Here is a 17,759-nt window from a genome sequence, read left to right on the forward strand (position 1 = left end):
AAATAAATTACAAGTGAATAAAGACTTAAGGAACAAGATTAAATCATTGAAATATCGAGACAGGTAAATGTGGATGAATATTAATTATTTACAAGCTAAGTAAGGAGTCTGAGGACAAAAGTTGTGCACCTAATACCAAAGGCATGTATCAATAAATTTGACTATATAATAATAAACTATGTTCAGCAACAATAACAACAACACCCTAAATAATTCCATGTCCACAACAATCTGGGGAAAATATTTGTAACAAAATTTGTCAACAAGTTCACATTCATGAATCAGTAAGAAAAACATTAAGCTTAGTACACCTTATTTCACTTACCAGTTCATAGAAGCAAACCTTTGATCTCGTTGGTGTCTAAAGATTTTTTTAATGATTGTATTTAGTGTTGGCTATGGTTGTAGCGTGGGTTCTCATGCTGCTGAAGGGAACTGTAAAATGATATATTTTTGGATATCAGTTTGGCAGTATTAGGAGCCTTTACCGTTCATACCCTTTAACCCAGTTATATCAGTTACAGAATTTACTTTATGGAAATGAAGATGCAGGTGTTGAAGTATGTTCATTGATAGACTGGTTAAATAACCATCCATTAAAAATGGTGGTTTTAAAAATTATTTAATGACAGGTCAGATGTTCCTTATACAATATCAAATGAAATAAAAGCAACATACAGCACAATATATGTGTTCTCAAATTCTTCCAATTTGAGAAAAATTTACTGGAAGAAAATATACCAAGATGTTATTAGGAAGGGTTATATAGTTTTTTATTTCTTTTTATGCTCCTCTTATACCCCTTTATGTTCTTTTATATGAGTTTGTATTATTTTTATAAGTAGTTTGAATAAAAGTAAAATGTTAAATTTTTTCCAGCATCTTCTGCCCTTGATTGCATGTGTTTTCCACCAAACATTGGATTTTATGTAGAAAACTTCCGTCTGTTTGGCTTTGTTGTATAAGTAAATGTATAAACCATATTGAGTGTGTATGTGTCTGTGTGTGAGTGTTGAGGAGAAAGAGGATTTTCATGGTATTGGTGAAAGGATAAATAAAAGAATAAACATTTCATCTTATTTGACCCCCCTTCGGGCAACTGTTTTATACTGTAAATTCTATTTATGAGATGCCAGGAGAAAAAAATCTGATGAATTTCTTTCTTCAAGATGGTAGTCATAAATTTAAATATGTAGTCATATCAGTGGACAGTTTTGACCTAAGCAAGACCTTTTATAAAATCAGGCAAAGTTTTAACACTTAGGATGCCATTTAAAAAATGTGCAATAGGGCTTCCCTGGTGGCGCAGTGGTTGAGAGTCCGCCTGCCGATGCAGGGGACACGGGTTCGTGCCCTGGTCCGGGAAGATCCCACATGCCGTGAAGCGGCTGGGCCCGTGAGCCACGGCTGCTGAGCCTGTGCGTCTTGAGCATGTGCTCCGCAACGGGAAGAGGCCACAACAGTGAGAGGCCTGCGTACCATAAAAAAATAAAAAATGTCCAATATGGGGTGAAATGGTACCTGGAACAACACTCAGTTGAAATGTGGGCAGTCCTCCTCTCTTCCTGGATGCAATCCTGTTGCCCCTTTCTCTGTGCTGTGAGCAGTTTCTTGTTAGGGCTTTGTACTTTCTCTTAGGCCGCAGGTGGATTGCTAGCTAGAGCCATTTGTAAAGGAGCAGGGTAAGAAAACAGTGTCAATGTATTAAGACAGAGTAGCATACTTAGCAGAGTTACCTAGTACTACCTATACTAATATTCTAGGTGATCATCCTCCACATCACTTTGACTTTGCAGTTATTCCTTCTCAGTAATGAAACAGTTACAATATCAGAAAGTACCTGGGTGGCTGAGTTTAAGTCAGAAGGTCTGCTGATGTACAAATAAATTGTATCCCCGAAGCTCTCTGTACTCTACAATTCTGTTCCTCCCTTAAAAACAAAAACATAATAACCTTAATAAGAATCTTTTTCCTCAATAGCCTATAGCACTTTCAGATACTTTTTCCCCTGTAACACAAATATGAAAGCTGGTATTTTCTTCTTTTTTCAACGGGCAGGTGAGAAACAGGGTTTGATTTACAGATATAGTTACGACTCAGAGTTTGTCTTTCAGCATAATGACTGAAATGGTAGCTTTTTTAAAATTTCTTTTTTTCCCCCCTACTTATTTGATTCTCTTTGCTTTTGTAAGGAATCTAGGAGAAAAGCATATATTTTTAATAAGTTAATGATTTTGTACCCTGTTGGTTATTGCCTCGTATTGTGTCTGTTTTTCAAGTCTTTGCTTTGATGCAGGGACAAAGTTTTATAAAAGATTTGCTCTTACAGATCTGAAAGTATACCCACTTAGAGTAAAAAAGAACAGGCCTGAATCATTCAGAAGACCTTTTTATATGACATGTTGCCTTTGAAGAATCTATATATTACTTTACCAAAAGCTTTTTTATTCCTTTCATAGACTAGAATATCTTACATGAATTATTTAGCCTAGTTATACTTAATCTTTAGCATTTTCATTTCCTTCCCAGCCCTTATTTTCTTGTCTTCCAGCCACAAAAGACCAAAAAAAAAGGATTTGTGATGTTTTTAGTTTAAAATAGGGTTCTTCTCACCAACTACTTCTGCTAGTTCAGGAGAGCTAAATAAAGGCAGGGGAAAGTTGGTGATTGGTATTTGGTGGCAAATGTTTATCTCACTTTGGATATGAAATGGCTATCAATGGGGAAGAGCTGGTGAACAACTAGATAGGTTTGTTAGGAAGAGGTAAGTGAAGGGAGGAGACTTGGAAGAGGTATTCTGCTACCAGCAACTACCAAGTATTATAGAAGCCTTTTCTCTGGTCTTAGAAACCCAATTAAATGTGTCCCTGGGTTTCAGAGGGCAGTATAGATGCCAGTCTATTGTCAGCCATCCTGGCACTTTTGCGTAGTCTCAAGACATTGACACTGCTGGTTCATCCATATTCTATTGCCAAATCTGCTCTTCATCCCCCAGCCCCTCCCCCTTCTCCTTTTCCTTCCCTGACAATGCCTGCAGGGTAGTAAGAAAGAGAATTTTGGAACTGAGAAATGAGGGACTGGGGAAGAGGAGGATTTATTTTTTAATCTCTGGGTTCTTGCTACTCTGTTTCACAATGTACCCCCAGACAGTTGGGATTCCCAGTTTGAAAAACACTGGAGAATGACTTTTCTTCTGCCTCTTTTCCTTTGCAGGAAACGCATGAAATTGTGGCAATCAAGAAATTCAAGGACAGTGAAGGTATATATATACTTTTTCTTTTTATATTTAGTTTTTGTGAATAGAATATGGAAGAGATGAAATCTAGCTGATTAGACTGTGTTCCTCAGATTTTACAGTCTCAATCTCAGTAAATGTATCTTAATTATCATCATGCTTTGCTTTGAAACATTTAGTTCCTCCCGTGTGAATCTTTTCAAATCTCATGATATCAGAAAATTCATCTTGTGTTTTAAGGGACAGTCAACACTGGAAATCTTGCTTCAAATACTGGATAGAAGACATGCTATTTACACTGTTTCTAAATACTAACAGTTTAAAATAATAAAACTTACTTGAAGTAAATACTTTCTGGGTTCACACAAGTAGCAAGTGCTATGTTAAAGGTTTTAATATTGGTTACTGCGATCTCTGCTTCCTAGTTAGCTAGAAATATAAAGATAAGTGGTATGTAAACAGTACAGAGGGAATGGTTTTATATTTAGCATAACTCATTGGGAAAATAAAAGCTTTTCAAGAAGAAATACCATACTTGAAGGCTTTGGTCACACATCCAAACCATTTCAAATGGAGTATTAAAATTACCCTATCCTGGGCAAGAAAGTTTAAAATAAAGGATTAACAACAACAAAAAATAATGCACCAAAAAAAAGTAATGTACAAAAGAAAAAATAAATAAAGCATTTCATTAGGCCATTAGGTTTTAAATCCAGACTCTTGGCCATCCAAATACAGGACAGCCAAGTAGAAAAACTGACCACAAAGACACACATGGATGGCCTTTAAGAAGCTCTAGGCAGCATTTTTTCAATTTTTGTTTTTTGACAGAGATCCCACAGCAGAAGTATTTTTTACCTCCTACACAGTATCCTCATACATAATGTCATATATATAACTGAAGCAAAAGTTTCACAAAATTACTTATTTTACTAATGTGAGGTTCTCCATTTTCTGTTCTTTCTTGCTCATATAAGTGCCTATTTTGGCATGAAATACTTTGATGTCACCACTAATGAGTCACAACCTGCCATTTGAAAACAAGTGCTGCAGGAGTAAGAGGCCCCACCATAGCATCAACCTTCATATCTAATTGGAAGTGTGACAATAGGCATTCATAGCCTACCTTCATCAGCACACAGTGACTGTGATATAAGACACCAACCTCTGTATTTGTGAAGTTTCATCACCCCTACCTTAGAGACTTAGCAAACATTAAATAACAAAAGGGCCTTGCTAACAACTCCTGGGGTAGATGCAGTAGTATTTGATGTAACCCAGCTCTGATGTGCTGGTTATGGTGGAGCACAAGCATGTCAGCCAGGAATTTTAGCATTGGCTTGGCAGCCTTAAGGAGAAGGCAACAAAAAAATACTTTAGCTTGTTCTTTAAAAACAAAACCCAAAAAAGCCCTGCTTCCAATCATGTACCGGTAGTCTAATGGGAAGCGATAGCCCTAGGCCAACCCCCTAGGAGACCATTGGAAATAAGCTCTTTGAGCAGTGGCTTTGGGCTAGCCGCAGGTGGCCAGGAGACAAACGGTGATCTACTAAAAAGAGTGGTTGCAACAGTAGATCAAAGCATGACCTTTGTCTGTATATAAAGACTTCTGGCTGTGCATTCATCTTGTAAGGCACATTGTCAACCATCAGCTACCACCAAAAATAATAATTGTCATCAAATTTTTGAAAAGCAGTGCAATCTAGGCCATGTATGTCATTGCTGTTTTTAAGAAAACTAAATACCCAATTCTTCACAACCTCTATCCTGTGAATACCAATTCTTAGCTTCAATTAAACAATATATTAGTCCCTGAATTACAGTACCTTCAGACTGGCAATCAATAGTGTATCTGTTAAAATTCATTGAGCACTGGGGACTTCCCTGGCTGTCCAGCAATTAAGACTCCGCACTTCCACTGCAGGGGGTTCGGGTTCGATCCCTGATCAGGGGAACTAAGATCCCACATGCCGTGTGGCGCGGCCAAAAAAGAAAGAAAAGAAAAAGAAATTCATTGAGCACTGAGCCAGGTGCTATAAGAACAGTGAAGGTAGTAAATCAGATCCGGATACTTTCAAGAAGCTTCTGACCTATTAACAGAATTAAGACCTGTAAATAAAAAGCAGTAAAACGAGTAGAAAGCAGTCAGTGGCTGAATGACTTTGTATAATTTTGAGGCGAGAGAGATTGTTTCTAGCTGTGGCATCCCAGGGGTGTATGGATAGTCTAAACATTATAGGATACATTTGATCAGTTTTTATTTCACTGAGCTGACAGAACATGAATCCACTCTGCCCTCATCTCTGCTGGACCATTATCAGTTGCCATACCTCACAGGCATGCAGCCGCATCACCCACCCACTTTGCAGATGGACAGCTTTGTAAGGGCGCCTATACATACTTCTAGAGGGACACTTCCTAAATATTTCAGCAATAGAATCTAAAAACATATCCAATTATTCATAACTTTTTAATTCCAAACCTATTCTAGGCACACTTTCCTATTGTTTCCAGTTCTCCCTGGGAGATCTCACACAATCTTTTCTGTCTTTACCCTTTTCCTCCTGCCGTGTAGTACCATGCTTAATGGAAAGTTAGGGAAAATGTGTGGTAAACACCCTTTTGGAGTGTGAAGTATACATAGATAGTCTAGTATAGGTGAGGATGTCCATTCAACCCCTATGTAAACCACTTAATTCTGTATCAGTTTATCATCTTAAATTTTAGTCAGGCTAATTATAATAAAAAATACAGTTTCATGATAATATTGCCCTTATTGTCATATAGCTCTCATGAATTTCTTTTATTAGTTACTCTGAATATATTATTTTGATATTTTGGTAGTGACTTTTCCAAATCCAATGTTTAAAAATCTTCGTGAAGGTAATGAAATAATCCTGTGAAAGCATTGTTAAACTGAAATAGGATCTGAAATTGGTCTGACCCACGTTCAAGCTAATCAAGTATTCTTATGCTGATTATGTCAAGGAATATTTTATGAGTATATATTACCTCCTGTTAGCTTTAAAAGATTATGATAATGTCCTGTTTTCTTGTTAAATTCATATGTATGCACAAATTTGCATGAAACATTTTTTAAACAACATTTTAAGGTAGACCACTATTTAGTTCAAGAAGTCCTTATTATCCCAGGACAATAGATTACTATTTAAAATGGAAACCAAAATTTCATAGTAAATAAAAAGTTAGATCGGGAGTTTCAGTTGAAAAAATGAAACTAAAATTATAAAAATAAGTTTATCTTATAGTTAACACAATTTAGATTATAATAGCAACTATGTACTGTTTCTTAGAAAAAAGAATCAATTGCTATCTTTTGGCAGGGTGGGGCAATTTTTACAGTAAAATCATAGGCTAGGTCAGTGAATGACTTTCACAATAAAAAGGTCATTAAAAATATACAAAAGACTTTGTCACTCTTCTCTTGGTTTTTGTATGTTCCTGTTTTTTTGTCTTCATCCTTGTTCATTTTTTATTCTCCAGTTGTTAGCTGATATAACACCATCAGATCATTTATCAGTGTCTGTGCCTATGATTTTCCCTGAAAGACTGACACACTGGTGGGAATCAACACCTGTTAAAAGGAAGGAATATTTGAGTGATGACAGTTTTATTTGAGATCACTTCATTTGTTAATATTTTCTTGTTTTGATGACTTTTGCTTCTTTATACATCATCACAAATGTGGAGTCTCAGATAACGAATTCTTAATGATATCCTGAATGATAGTATTATAAATTTGTCTATTAATGTAAATTCCCACAGAGAAACATTAACTAATAAATACCTAACCGACCAGAAGTCTCCATAGAATTAATTCTGCTCAGTACATATTTGGATTTTTCTGAGAAGAGAAAAATGACCACAGACCAAAAAGATACTAGAGATTATTTAGTTAAAAGGTACTTTTCAGACTATGTATAATAATAAATTTAGCCTAATCCTCCTACCTTTCCTATAATTCCAATCTTGTACAATGAGATTTGATGTTCAGATGATAATCTTCTATCACTATTGGATCATCATTTTCACATACACGCATGTGCCAGTGTCTACCGTCCTCAATTTTTTAAATAATCCAAGAACACTGATATAGATTAGATAGCTTTGGACCAGCAAGAAAAAAAAACACTGTTTAACCTTTAATTGAAGAAGTCCTGTGGTCTAAACTTTATATTTGACAAACATTTGGATCTTCTGATGTGACAACACCTTCTGATTATTTGAACTTTTCAGTCCTTCCTGAATGTATGGGTGATGGGGTGAGGAGGGATCCTCCCCACTTGTCACTGGGCCTCCGTACATGGCAAGGAGGCTGACTGTCAGGGAGCTGTGTTGTAATCCATGGTTAACATGGAATTTAGGTTGTGTCTTTGCTTTTATATCAAATAAAATTGCTTGCATTTCATATCCTGCTGCTGCTTATGTTTCTATAGATAAATACTTTACCTTGGAATGGACATCTTTGTTCTTAATCATGAGAAAATGTTTAATTGATCATCTGTTCTTTGCTCCAGTTTATTTCATCCTTATTTTTACCCAGACACTAGAAAGCTCTATCCTGATCTCGGGATCAGGGGAACCCCGGTCTCTTATTTTGTACATGTGTAGAAAACAAGGGTTCATAATCTTTAAATTTAAGAACCGGATTTCTCTGTAAGAGAGGCTTTGAGACAAACTTTGCAAACCTTGGTTAAATAGAGAAATCAATTAACTAAGCTTGAGCATTCTGGCTAGTCATGATTTCCCCACACTTCTTTTTAATGACCAAAATGTATCTCTTTCAAACTTCAGGGATTCTCCTAAGATTTGGTGAACATTTTGCACCTTTCATGGTTTAATACATTTCCATTGTGCTTTACCTGGCCTTCATCTCTGAAGATTTAAGTTTTCTCATCATTTTTGGTATATATGACAGCAGCACCACCATTCAAAACCCCCTGGCCATGTTACTTGCCCTCCTGTTGATGTTCCTTCTTCAGTCAGGGCAACCACACTCAAAAATGGCACCCTTATGGTTTTGTGCAAGGATGACTTGACTTTTCCCCACATTGTACCTGTTTAAAGGTCCATTATGGAGGGCCTCTTTGGCTATACAAAAATGTCAGGTTTGTGATTTCATAAAGTAGGTTATAGTTATTTCTGGATTTCTTTTCTAAGCCCACAGTCCTTTAAAAATAGTTTTACAGAAGAGTTTCTGCTCATCTGTAGATTTTTCTCTTTTCGTCACTTATCTTTGCATTTCTTTTGCTCCTGTGATCTTTATTCTTAAAAATTGTTTTCTTTTACTTTGAATCTCCCTTCTTGCTTTTTAGATGTGTTAACTTGCAGCCTTACTGGCAAGCTTAGAAATAGGTTAGTTTTTTTTTTTTTTAACTTAATGTCCTTTTTCTACCATACCATTTAGTCATCACTCAATAGAATTTATATAACTTTGTCATAATTGCTGCCTGTACTAAGCTAAACACCCTCCATGGTAATTGATGACCAGGTCCATCAGCATGCACATAAGCAGGAATCACATGGTGGAACCTTCAGCATCATCTAGTAGAACCCTAACTCTAGTTTACAGCTGAGGAACCACAGCTAGTATGTGATTAACTGAGACTAAGACACAGACCCCAGGATCTTCATTGAGTTTTTCTTCCGCCCACACCATGCTGCTTTGCCACATAGTTAAGCAGAAGCAGAGTCTAGACTTGGGTGTTCCGACTTGGGGGTTCTGACTCACTCTCCAAAGCTCACTCACTGCCTTACACCAAGGCGCCTCCGTCCCTGTGTTCTACTCGGTGTGACATTCCCTTCACTTACCCTGAGAAAGTTATTCTTTCTAGACTTGGTTTATTCATTTGTGAACTGGAGGAGCCTAGCCTAAATAAAAAGCCATGAGATTATTTCAACTGAAAGGCAGGGGTGTTTGCGCCCCCTTTAGTGGGCTGTGCTTCCACCTTTAAAAAACTGGCTCACTCAGCAGCTTTGCTACTTTCTGAACCTCTGAGGAGAGAAGCATTTGTAAGTGGAATGTTCATTCCTTTTCCCGATCATCTGATCATTTAGTGCCACAATTTTCATTATAAAGTACAGGGGGTAGGCCAGGAACCTTAAAAGTACTCAGAGGAACAAAATGATAGGATCTCCAAATAATGAAGAGTGTGCATTTTGCTTGCACTTAGGGAATTAATAACTCCACTTTCTACCTGTTCCCATTCATTACAATCTTAGGGCCAAAGTGCTTACCTCAACTTTTAACAACTATGACTGACATAAATTACAGGAGCCTTCATTTCCTAAACAGGATGAGCTGCTCAAATGAGGTGGTTTTGGCTCTGCATGCTAAGTGATTTTGTGAGCTTCTTTTTGAAGATTCGTTTCCCTTTTTCTCTCTAGCCATTGTTTAGCAAAGTCAGTATAGATTCAAATGATATAAATTCAATGAGGTTTAGGCTCATAATCAATGAAATTTTAATGAAGAGAAATCATGGATTATTAGATTTGGAAAAGGCCCTGGGACTTTTTAGGGTACATGTGTGGGTGCAGAGGAGTGCCCATTTAGTTATTTTATGAATGAAAAGTTAAATGGCTTGCCCAAAATCACATTAAAGTGTTAGCTGGTTAAAAGGGTACATGTGTGGGTGCAGAGGAGTGCCCATTTAGTTATTTTATGAATGAAAAATTAAATGGCTTGCCCAAAATCACATGTTACGGTGTTAGCTGGTTAAAAGGGTCCAAAATCTAGGTCTCCCAGATCCTACTCCAACGTTCCTTCTACGATAGCCATTCTGCTTTGGCCATTCGGCTTTATCTGTTAGCAAGGTGAAACTACCACAAGTTGCTAATGATACAAAACTCCCTTTTTTCAGTGCCAAGAATTCGCCAAGCTTTTGATTAGAAAAGGTATTCCAACTTTATTTACCTTTGACTTTGTTGCACCATTTATTTGTAACCAGCTCCAGCATAGCTTAGGGATGTTCTAATGACCGAATATATGTGTGTTCTTGACTCTTGGTGCAATGGGTTTTCTGGAGCCTCCATTTTTTATAATCACATATTGTAGAAGACTACCGGGGCAGAGGTGAATAGGGGAAAATAAATTCAGTTTGTCTTAACTGTCTGAAAAGCTGCCCTTTCAAAGTTCTGGAGAGAGAAGATTGAAAGCAGTGTCCTCAAAACTGAGAGGGCAAAGTGCCTATTGTTTGCTATCACAGTGCTGCTTCCCATGTTTTAAGGGAATAAGAGCTAGCCACATATGGGCAAGGATTTCCTCATGACACCAGTGAAGGCATTCGTGTAGGAAGTATTTATTGATCCCCTCTGTGCCGGGTCCGGTCCTAGGTGGTTGGGTGTTCGTTGTTGAACAGCAAGCAGAACTTAGACCTGTCCTCCTAGAGCTCTCGGATTAGCATGGGGATGGAGGCTTGCTTTGGTTTAGTGATCAAGTGACGTTTAAACTGCAGCCTGAAGGAGCCATCCCTGTAAAGAGTCTGGTAGTATAATGAGAGTTCTCGGCAGAGGGAACAAGCTCAAAGGCCCTAAGGTTGAAAAATAAAGTTTGGGGCTATTTTGGGAACCGAAAGACTAACGTGAGGGAGGGAGAGAAGGGCATGAGATGGGGATGGAAATGCAGACAAGGATCAGGTCATGAGTAGCATAGTTGTCTCTTGCTGAGTTACTTCCTTATTAGAAGTAATTTTATTTGCTTCATATTGAGATCTGTGTGGCAGATCTTAGAGACAGGTGGATTTTAGGTTGATTACCCTAACCTTGGGAGTAACGCAGATGGGACCGCAGAGAAGCAGGTTAACCTTCTTCATAAGACTGAAGACTTTTAGCTTCCCTAAGCTTTAGCAGTTCTGACAGTTACAAAATACTACTTCTCTGGTCTAGCCCCAATTTGCAGAACAGCTGGACATTTATCCCCCCCCCCCCCCACAAGCCTTCTCAGCCACTTCGGGAAGTCCCCTAATCATGTCACACACATTGCCCCTACTGCCAGGTGGCCCCCCTGTTTCATGCTCTGACATGGGCCCTGTGAGTACCCAGTTCCCAGTTGACCCCCCTGATGTGGGCTGGGCTGGTTTACTGCCTATGCTACTGTCAGCCTTTGCTACTGCTGCTTCCTGCCTTCTGATAGGCAGTACCTCTCTCCTTTCCTAATCTGTGCTCCAGCATTCTCCAACAGTTTTCTTGAAGTAGGGAGAATATTTCCCTTGTGTAACCATTTCACAAAGGAGTGTTGACTTTGTTGTCTGTTTGTTACAGATATTCTGGGGCTACTCCAAAGCCCATGGTTTTGTTATAGTCTCTTTTCTTTAAACTCAGTTTGAATGGGGATTAGGGGAATTCCCTGGCGGTCCAGTAGTTAGGACTTGGCGCTTTCACTGCTGGGCCCGGGTTCAATCCCTGGTCTGGGAACTAAGATCCCGCACTGCGAGGTGCGACCGTAATCTGAGACTCCTGGTACTGCATATAGGATCTCCCCTCCCCCTTTGGCCCCATTTAGGTTCTTTTCTCTTGTGTATCTTGCTTAGGAAACATTTCTTCCTTGAAGGCATCTTCATCTTTCTCCTCCCTGTCCCCAAACTATTTTCTACCTTCCCAGACATGCCTGAACTTGAGGGTTACACAGCTTAGACTTTCAAGCTAGGATTCTGACCATTACCCAAAACCTTGGGGCCAAATGTATTCTAGAATTCATAACTTTTAGATTTTAGAATGGAAATATGGCATGTCACTTTAGCATCCTGTAATCAGGTATTATTTCTACAGCACAATATATGAATATTCATACTAAGTAGGATAAACAAAGATTGTCAGTGGTATCGTATTAGTTCAGGATTTGCCTCTAAAGAGATTTGCCGTAAAGTTAGAAAAAGTATTCAATTTTTAGACTGATTTTTTTTTTTTTTTGGTTTTTGGAATGCAGATAAGGGATTATGAACCTATATCCTTCCTTGTATATACATATGTAAACATGATGGTTAGAATTTCCTGGTTAAATCTAAAGCTATTATAAAAACTCCTTTAACATGAAATATTGCCTTCCCTGCTCCCATGCCAATTGATCCATTAGAGTTAATGTGATTTCTGTCCTTCCTCTGTGTCTGTGGGGGTTATCATGAGTGGAGTTGATGATACGAAAGGGTGTATTGGCTCAGCATAAGTTCTCCATCCCAGTACAGCTACACTACCTGGGATGGACAGACGGACGTGCCAAAGGAGGACAGCAGGAACATGCAGCAGCCTCTGTTCAAAGAGAAGATCAGACACCCTTAGAGTTCCCTGCAACTTGACTGTGACCTGCATTGTGCATGCCTGGCATATGACCTCTGCTTACAGAGGTGACTCACATGCAGCCTGGGGAATAAAATGCTCTTCTAAACCAAAGCTTCAGGCCAAAGTTTAAAATATCAACTGCTACAGATGTTGCATAAAGACTCCTCTGCACACTGATGTGGTTAATTCCTTTTTACCCTTTTAAACTCCTTCTTCCTCAGTATGTAGTGTTAGAGTTAAAATGACAGTGCATTTATATGTCGTATCTATAAGTCTGTTTTACATATATACTTTGCAGTAAGGAGTATAAGAAAATACAAGCAGAAAATTAGGTTCATGCTGGTCAAGTAAGCCTTTTCTTCTTTAAGTTTCTCTTTCTTGATCCTTTCAACAAGAAAATGTGATATTGAATATTCCATCCTTGGACTGCTTATGCAGAAGTACTCAAAGTGGAAAGTGAAATTGGTATGTTTTCAGTGTTCTTAGAATTTTTTGAATAGTGGTTTGAAAGCTTTAATTTTGCTCTATTCACCATTGTTTACATTCTAGAAAATGAAGAAGTCAAGGAAACGACTTTACGAGAGCTTAAAATGCTTCGTACTCTCAAGCAGGAAAACATTGTGGAGTTAAAGGAAGCCTTTCGTCGGAGGGGGAAATTGTACTTGGTGTTTGAGTATGTTGAAAAAGTAAGTCACTAACTGACGCAATAGAGATTTGCCTCATTCTTTTATTTAGGGCTGTTTCTGAAACTATTAAAGAAAGTATTATTATCTAGTATGATTTGTCATTGTGCTCATAATCTGACTTTAAAAATGACAGTAGTACCCATAATCATTAGAAGTCCTGAAAATATATTGAAGGATTTTGTACAATTTAACTGTAGAGAGATAATCTTAAATTTAAACAATGTATTGGTTTGGCTTCTTAAGTCTTAGACTCTATCTTCACCAAGTAATTTTTAGACTTGGTTTATTTTAATTAAACCTAAGCAAGGCCTCTGAGGGAGAGGCACGTAAATTGTCAGTGATGACAGGCATAGGATGGGTGTCTGAATCAGACCTAGAGTGGCTAACGAGTGGGCTCATGAAGCAGCCTTTTGTGAATTGCCAGTGCCGTGGCTTTATCTGAGGGAAGAAGATGTGCCAGGAGCCATAAGGTAAAGCTTGAGGAGGTAGATGAGACCACAAGTAAGGAATTAGAAGCATGGGAGAAAAGCAAAAAATCACACATTGTTTAAGTTGTCTCTGTAATTGCTTCAGTTTTTTTTTTTAATTGTTAACTCGTAGTGACAGTTTTAATCATATGACCTAAGGGCAAATGTCCGATACAGTGAACAATATTGTGTGCCTATGAATTTCTTGGACAGCAGATGGCTTATTACAGGTGGTTATTGTCAAGAACTAAGTGCCTTAACAAGAGTAGAATAAACTGGAGTCAGACAGAACTTTTAGAGGTTTCCTTCGTGAGTAAAGGTGGATCCTCCTGATTTCCTGTTATTATCTAAAGAATATTAAGACTGGAGAGGTTTATCTTTGCCTTAGTCAATTCCCAGGTGCTTTTTATGTCATAAATGACAGAGTATCACCACCAGCACCATCATCACGAAATGGAAAGTAGCGTTGCCAAGATGGGTGACCAGTAATGTGGCTTTTTAATTAATTCAACCATTACAACTTATTTTTCTAATTAATATATATATACTGATTTCATTACAAGCAAAACTTGAAAAAATATTACAAGGCTCTTTGTTGTTTTAAAACACTGTTTTATGTTTCTTTTCAAAAATCTATTTAAAGGCTTCTTTTTCTGTGTCAGTTTACGTGTTTTCCTAAGGGGCACTTCCCACCAAAATAAAACTGAAGTTTGATATTTAAAAAAAAGTTATAAAAAAGGATTGCTGTAAAATCAGATGCTTACTTTTTAGTTGTCAAAAATAATCATGCAGTTTTCACTGCCAAATAATAAAATTCTGACAGATCTATTTCAGTTATCTTTTTTATTTCTGTTCTACTCATGGTGATTGTTCATGGTTAATAACAATTTCATATGAAAAATGGAGAAATTACCTCTGTGTATCAGACACTATGTAATGTCTGCAATCTCTGCTGGTAAGTGGCAGAGCTGCTACCAGAACTCCAGTCCTCTGACCTGCAAGCCTGGGATTCTTGTGCTGGCCTTATGGTTTTTCAGTGGAAGGTGACCATCACCCTCCCATCAGTGGCGATGCCTAATGATTGACAATGAGTCTCAAGAGGGCAAGGAGAAAGATACTCTTAGGGGTAGGGGGTTGTAACAGAGACGCAGGATTACAGTGGCTTAAACAAAATAGAAGTTTCTCTCTCAGGTACAAATACAAAGGTAGGCGGGTATGGTAACTCTGCTCCACAGCCATAGGAGACCCAGGTTGCTTCTGCCTTTCTGCTCTACCACCCCTGAAATTTGTCCTCAAGGTCAAGATGGAGCTCCAGCTATCACATCCCATTGGCCAGGACTTAGTTGTGTGGCCACACTAGCTGCAAGGCAGAAAGAAAATGTACTCTTCATTCTGGACACTTAGGCATCCACTTACAAGTTGTATTACTCTAGTAAGGGAAGAATGGATATTGGGGGACATTCCTCTCTATAACTCAGGAATTTAGAGTTGAATATGAAATGAGACATACAATTTATGTTCTTTATTACAAAGCCCTCTTATTCCTCCTGTGCATTTGGGACCTCCTGTGCATTTGTTAATTGAAAGAGACAATCTGAGTGGAGAATCACTAAAAAATGATGCATATATACTTTAAACATTTTGTTTTAACTTAAAACATATCAATATACATTCACTTTCCACACTCTCTTTAGAGGCAGGGTCAAGGCCTTTTGAGTATTGATCTTCTGGTTGGAATTCTGATGGGTTTTCTTACATACCTCCTACCCATAATGTATCAAGGATATCCTGTGTCGGTTTCTTTAAAGTGAAGTGAAAACCTAAAAACATTGCAAAGGAATGGCAAGTAAACAGTTTATTGCAGTATATTATTGTGCACGTTGGGATGGAGGAAAGCAGAAAGAGCTGAGGAAGCAGGGGCAGGACTATTTCAGCTGAGAATCTTTGAGAGTAGCATAGGATAAGGGTACAAAAATGTGCGCTTCAGAGATGACTGGCCTGAGTTTAAGCCAAACTCCATTATTTACCAGCTGTGTGATCCTGGCACTGTCCTTGGCTTCTCTCCATGATGATTCCTGACTCGTGGCCCTGACAATCTTGGGAAAATATCCAGTTTCTTGGATCCAGATCCTTGGGCCTCCCTTTACCCAGCACCACCCCCACCCAGCCTGGACGCATTGACTCAATCGTTTCCTAGGACACGCCCTCCCCACCTCCTTTGGACCTGCGCCCTGTCCTGGACCAGGAGTTGGCCTCATTCCCCATCAGCTTCCAAGGTCTGACCCTGGCCTCTACAACCCTGAAGTGGGCTAACCTGACACATAGCCATGTGGCTGACAGGGTCTTGGTGTTCCGGCCAGGTGTCAGGCCTGAGCTCTGAGGTGGGAGAGCCGAGTTCAGGACATTGGACCACCAGAGCCCACCTGGCCCCACATAATATCAATCAGCAAGAGCTCTCCCAGAGATCTCTGTCTCAACGCTAAGACCCAGCTCCACTCAACGACCAGCAAGCTACAGTGCTGGACACCCCATGCCAAACAACTAGCAAGACAGGAACACAACCCCACCCATTAGCAGAGAGTCTACCTAAAATCATAATAAGTTCACAGACACCCCAAAACACACCACCAGACACGGTCCTGCCCAACAGAAAGACAAGATCCAGCCTCATCCACCAGAACATAGGCACCAGTTCCCTCCATCAGGAAGCCTACACAACCCACTGAACCAGCCTTACCCACTGGGGGCATACACCAAAAACAGTGGGAACTACGAACCTGCAGACTGTGAAGAGGATACCCCAAACACAGTAAGTTAAGCAAAATTAGAAGACAGAGAAATACGCAGCAGATGAAGGAACAAGGGAAAAACCCACCAGACCAAACAAATGAAGAGGAAATAGGCAGTCTACCTGAAAAAGAATTCAGAGTAATGATTGTAAACATGTTACAAAATCTGGGAAATAGAATGGAGAAAGTACAAGAAACGTTTAACAAGGACCTAGAGAAACTAAACACCAAACAAACAATGATGAAGAACACAATAAATGAAATTAAAAATTGTCTAGAAGGAATCAATAGCAGAATAACTGAGGCAGAAGAACGGATAAGTGACCTGGAAGATAAAATTAGTGGAAATAACTACTGCAGAGCAGAATAAAGAAAAAAGAATGAAAAGAATTGAGGACAGTCTCAGAGACCTGGGGGACAACATTAAATGCACCAACATTCGAATTATAGGGGTTCCAGAAGAAGAAGAGAAAAAGGAAGGGGCTGAGAAAATATTTGAAGAGATTATAGTTGAAAACTTCCCTAATATGGGAAAGGAAATAGTTAATCAAGTCCAGGAAGCACAGAGAGTCCCATACAGGATAAATCCAAGGAGAAACACACCAAGACACATATTAATCAAACTATCAAAAATTAAATACAAAGAAAAAATATTAAAAGCAGCAAGGGAAAAACAACAAATAACATACAAGGGAATCCTCATAAGGTTAACAGCTGATCTGTCAGCAAAAACTCTGCAATCCAGAAGGGAGGGGCAGGACCTATTTAAAGTGATGAAAGGGAAAAACCTACAACCAAGATTACTCTACCCAGCAAGGAACTCATTCAGATTCGAGAAAGAAATTAAAACCTCTACAGACAAGCAAAAGCTGAGAAAATTCAGCACCACCAAACCAACTTTACAACAAATGCTAAAGGAACTTCTCTAGGCAGGAAACACAAGAGAAGGAAAAGACCTACAATAACAAACCCCAAGCAATTAAGAAAGTGGTAATAGGAGCGTACATATCAATAATTACCTTAAATGTAAATGGATTAAATGCTCCAACCAAAAGACATAGACTGGCTGAATGGATACAAAAACAAACCCCGTATATATGCAGTCAACAAGAGACCCACTTCAGACCTAGGGACACATACAGACTGAAAGTGAGGGGATGGAAAAAGATATTCCATTCAAATGGAAATCAAAAGAAAGCTGGAGTAGCAATTCTCATATCAGACAAAATAGACTTTAAAATAAAGACTATTAGAAGAGACAAAGAAGGACACTACATAATGATCTAGG

General features: G+C 38.6%; 1 protein-coding gene across 4 annotated transcripts in view; it reads left to right on the forward strand.

The window, feature by feature from the left end:
- The window catches only part of CDKL5 (cyclin dependent kinase like 5), a 189,406-nt gene that overhangs the window by 108,299 nt on the left and 63,348 nt on the right, over window positions 1–17,759 (forward strand). For 3 of the 4 annotated variants that reach the window (XM_027099686.1, XM_027099683.1, XM_027099684.1), the window contains 2 exons: window positions 3,214–3,259; window positions 13,079–13,215. In XM_027099686.1, the coding sequence (XP_026955487.1) occupies window positions 3,214–3,259; window positions 13,079–13,215 (183 nt within the window). Of the gene's footprint in view, window positions 1–3,213; window positions 3,260–12,430; window positions 12,595–13,078; window positions 13,216–17,759 lie in introns of all 4 variants that reach the window. The other variant, XM_027099685.1, reaches the window with a different exon arrangement.

Source organism: Aethalodelphis obliquidens, unplaced genomic scaffold (genome assembly GCF_003676395.1).
Source record: "Aethalodelphis obliquidens isolate GAN/ISIS:26980383/991018 unplaced genomic scaffold, ASM367639v1 scaffold137, whole genome shotgun sequence".
Lineage (NCBI taxonomy): Eukaryota > Metazoa > Chordata > Mammalia > Artiodactyla > Delphinidae > Aethalodelphis > Aethalodelphis obliquidens.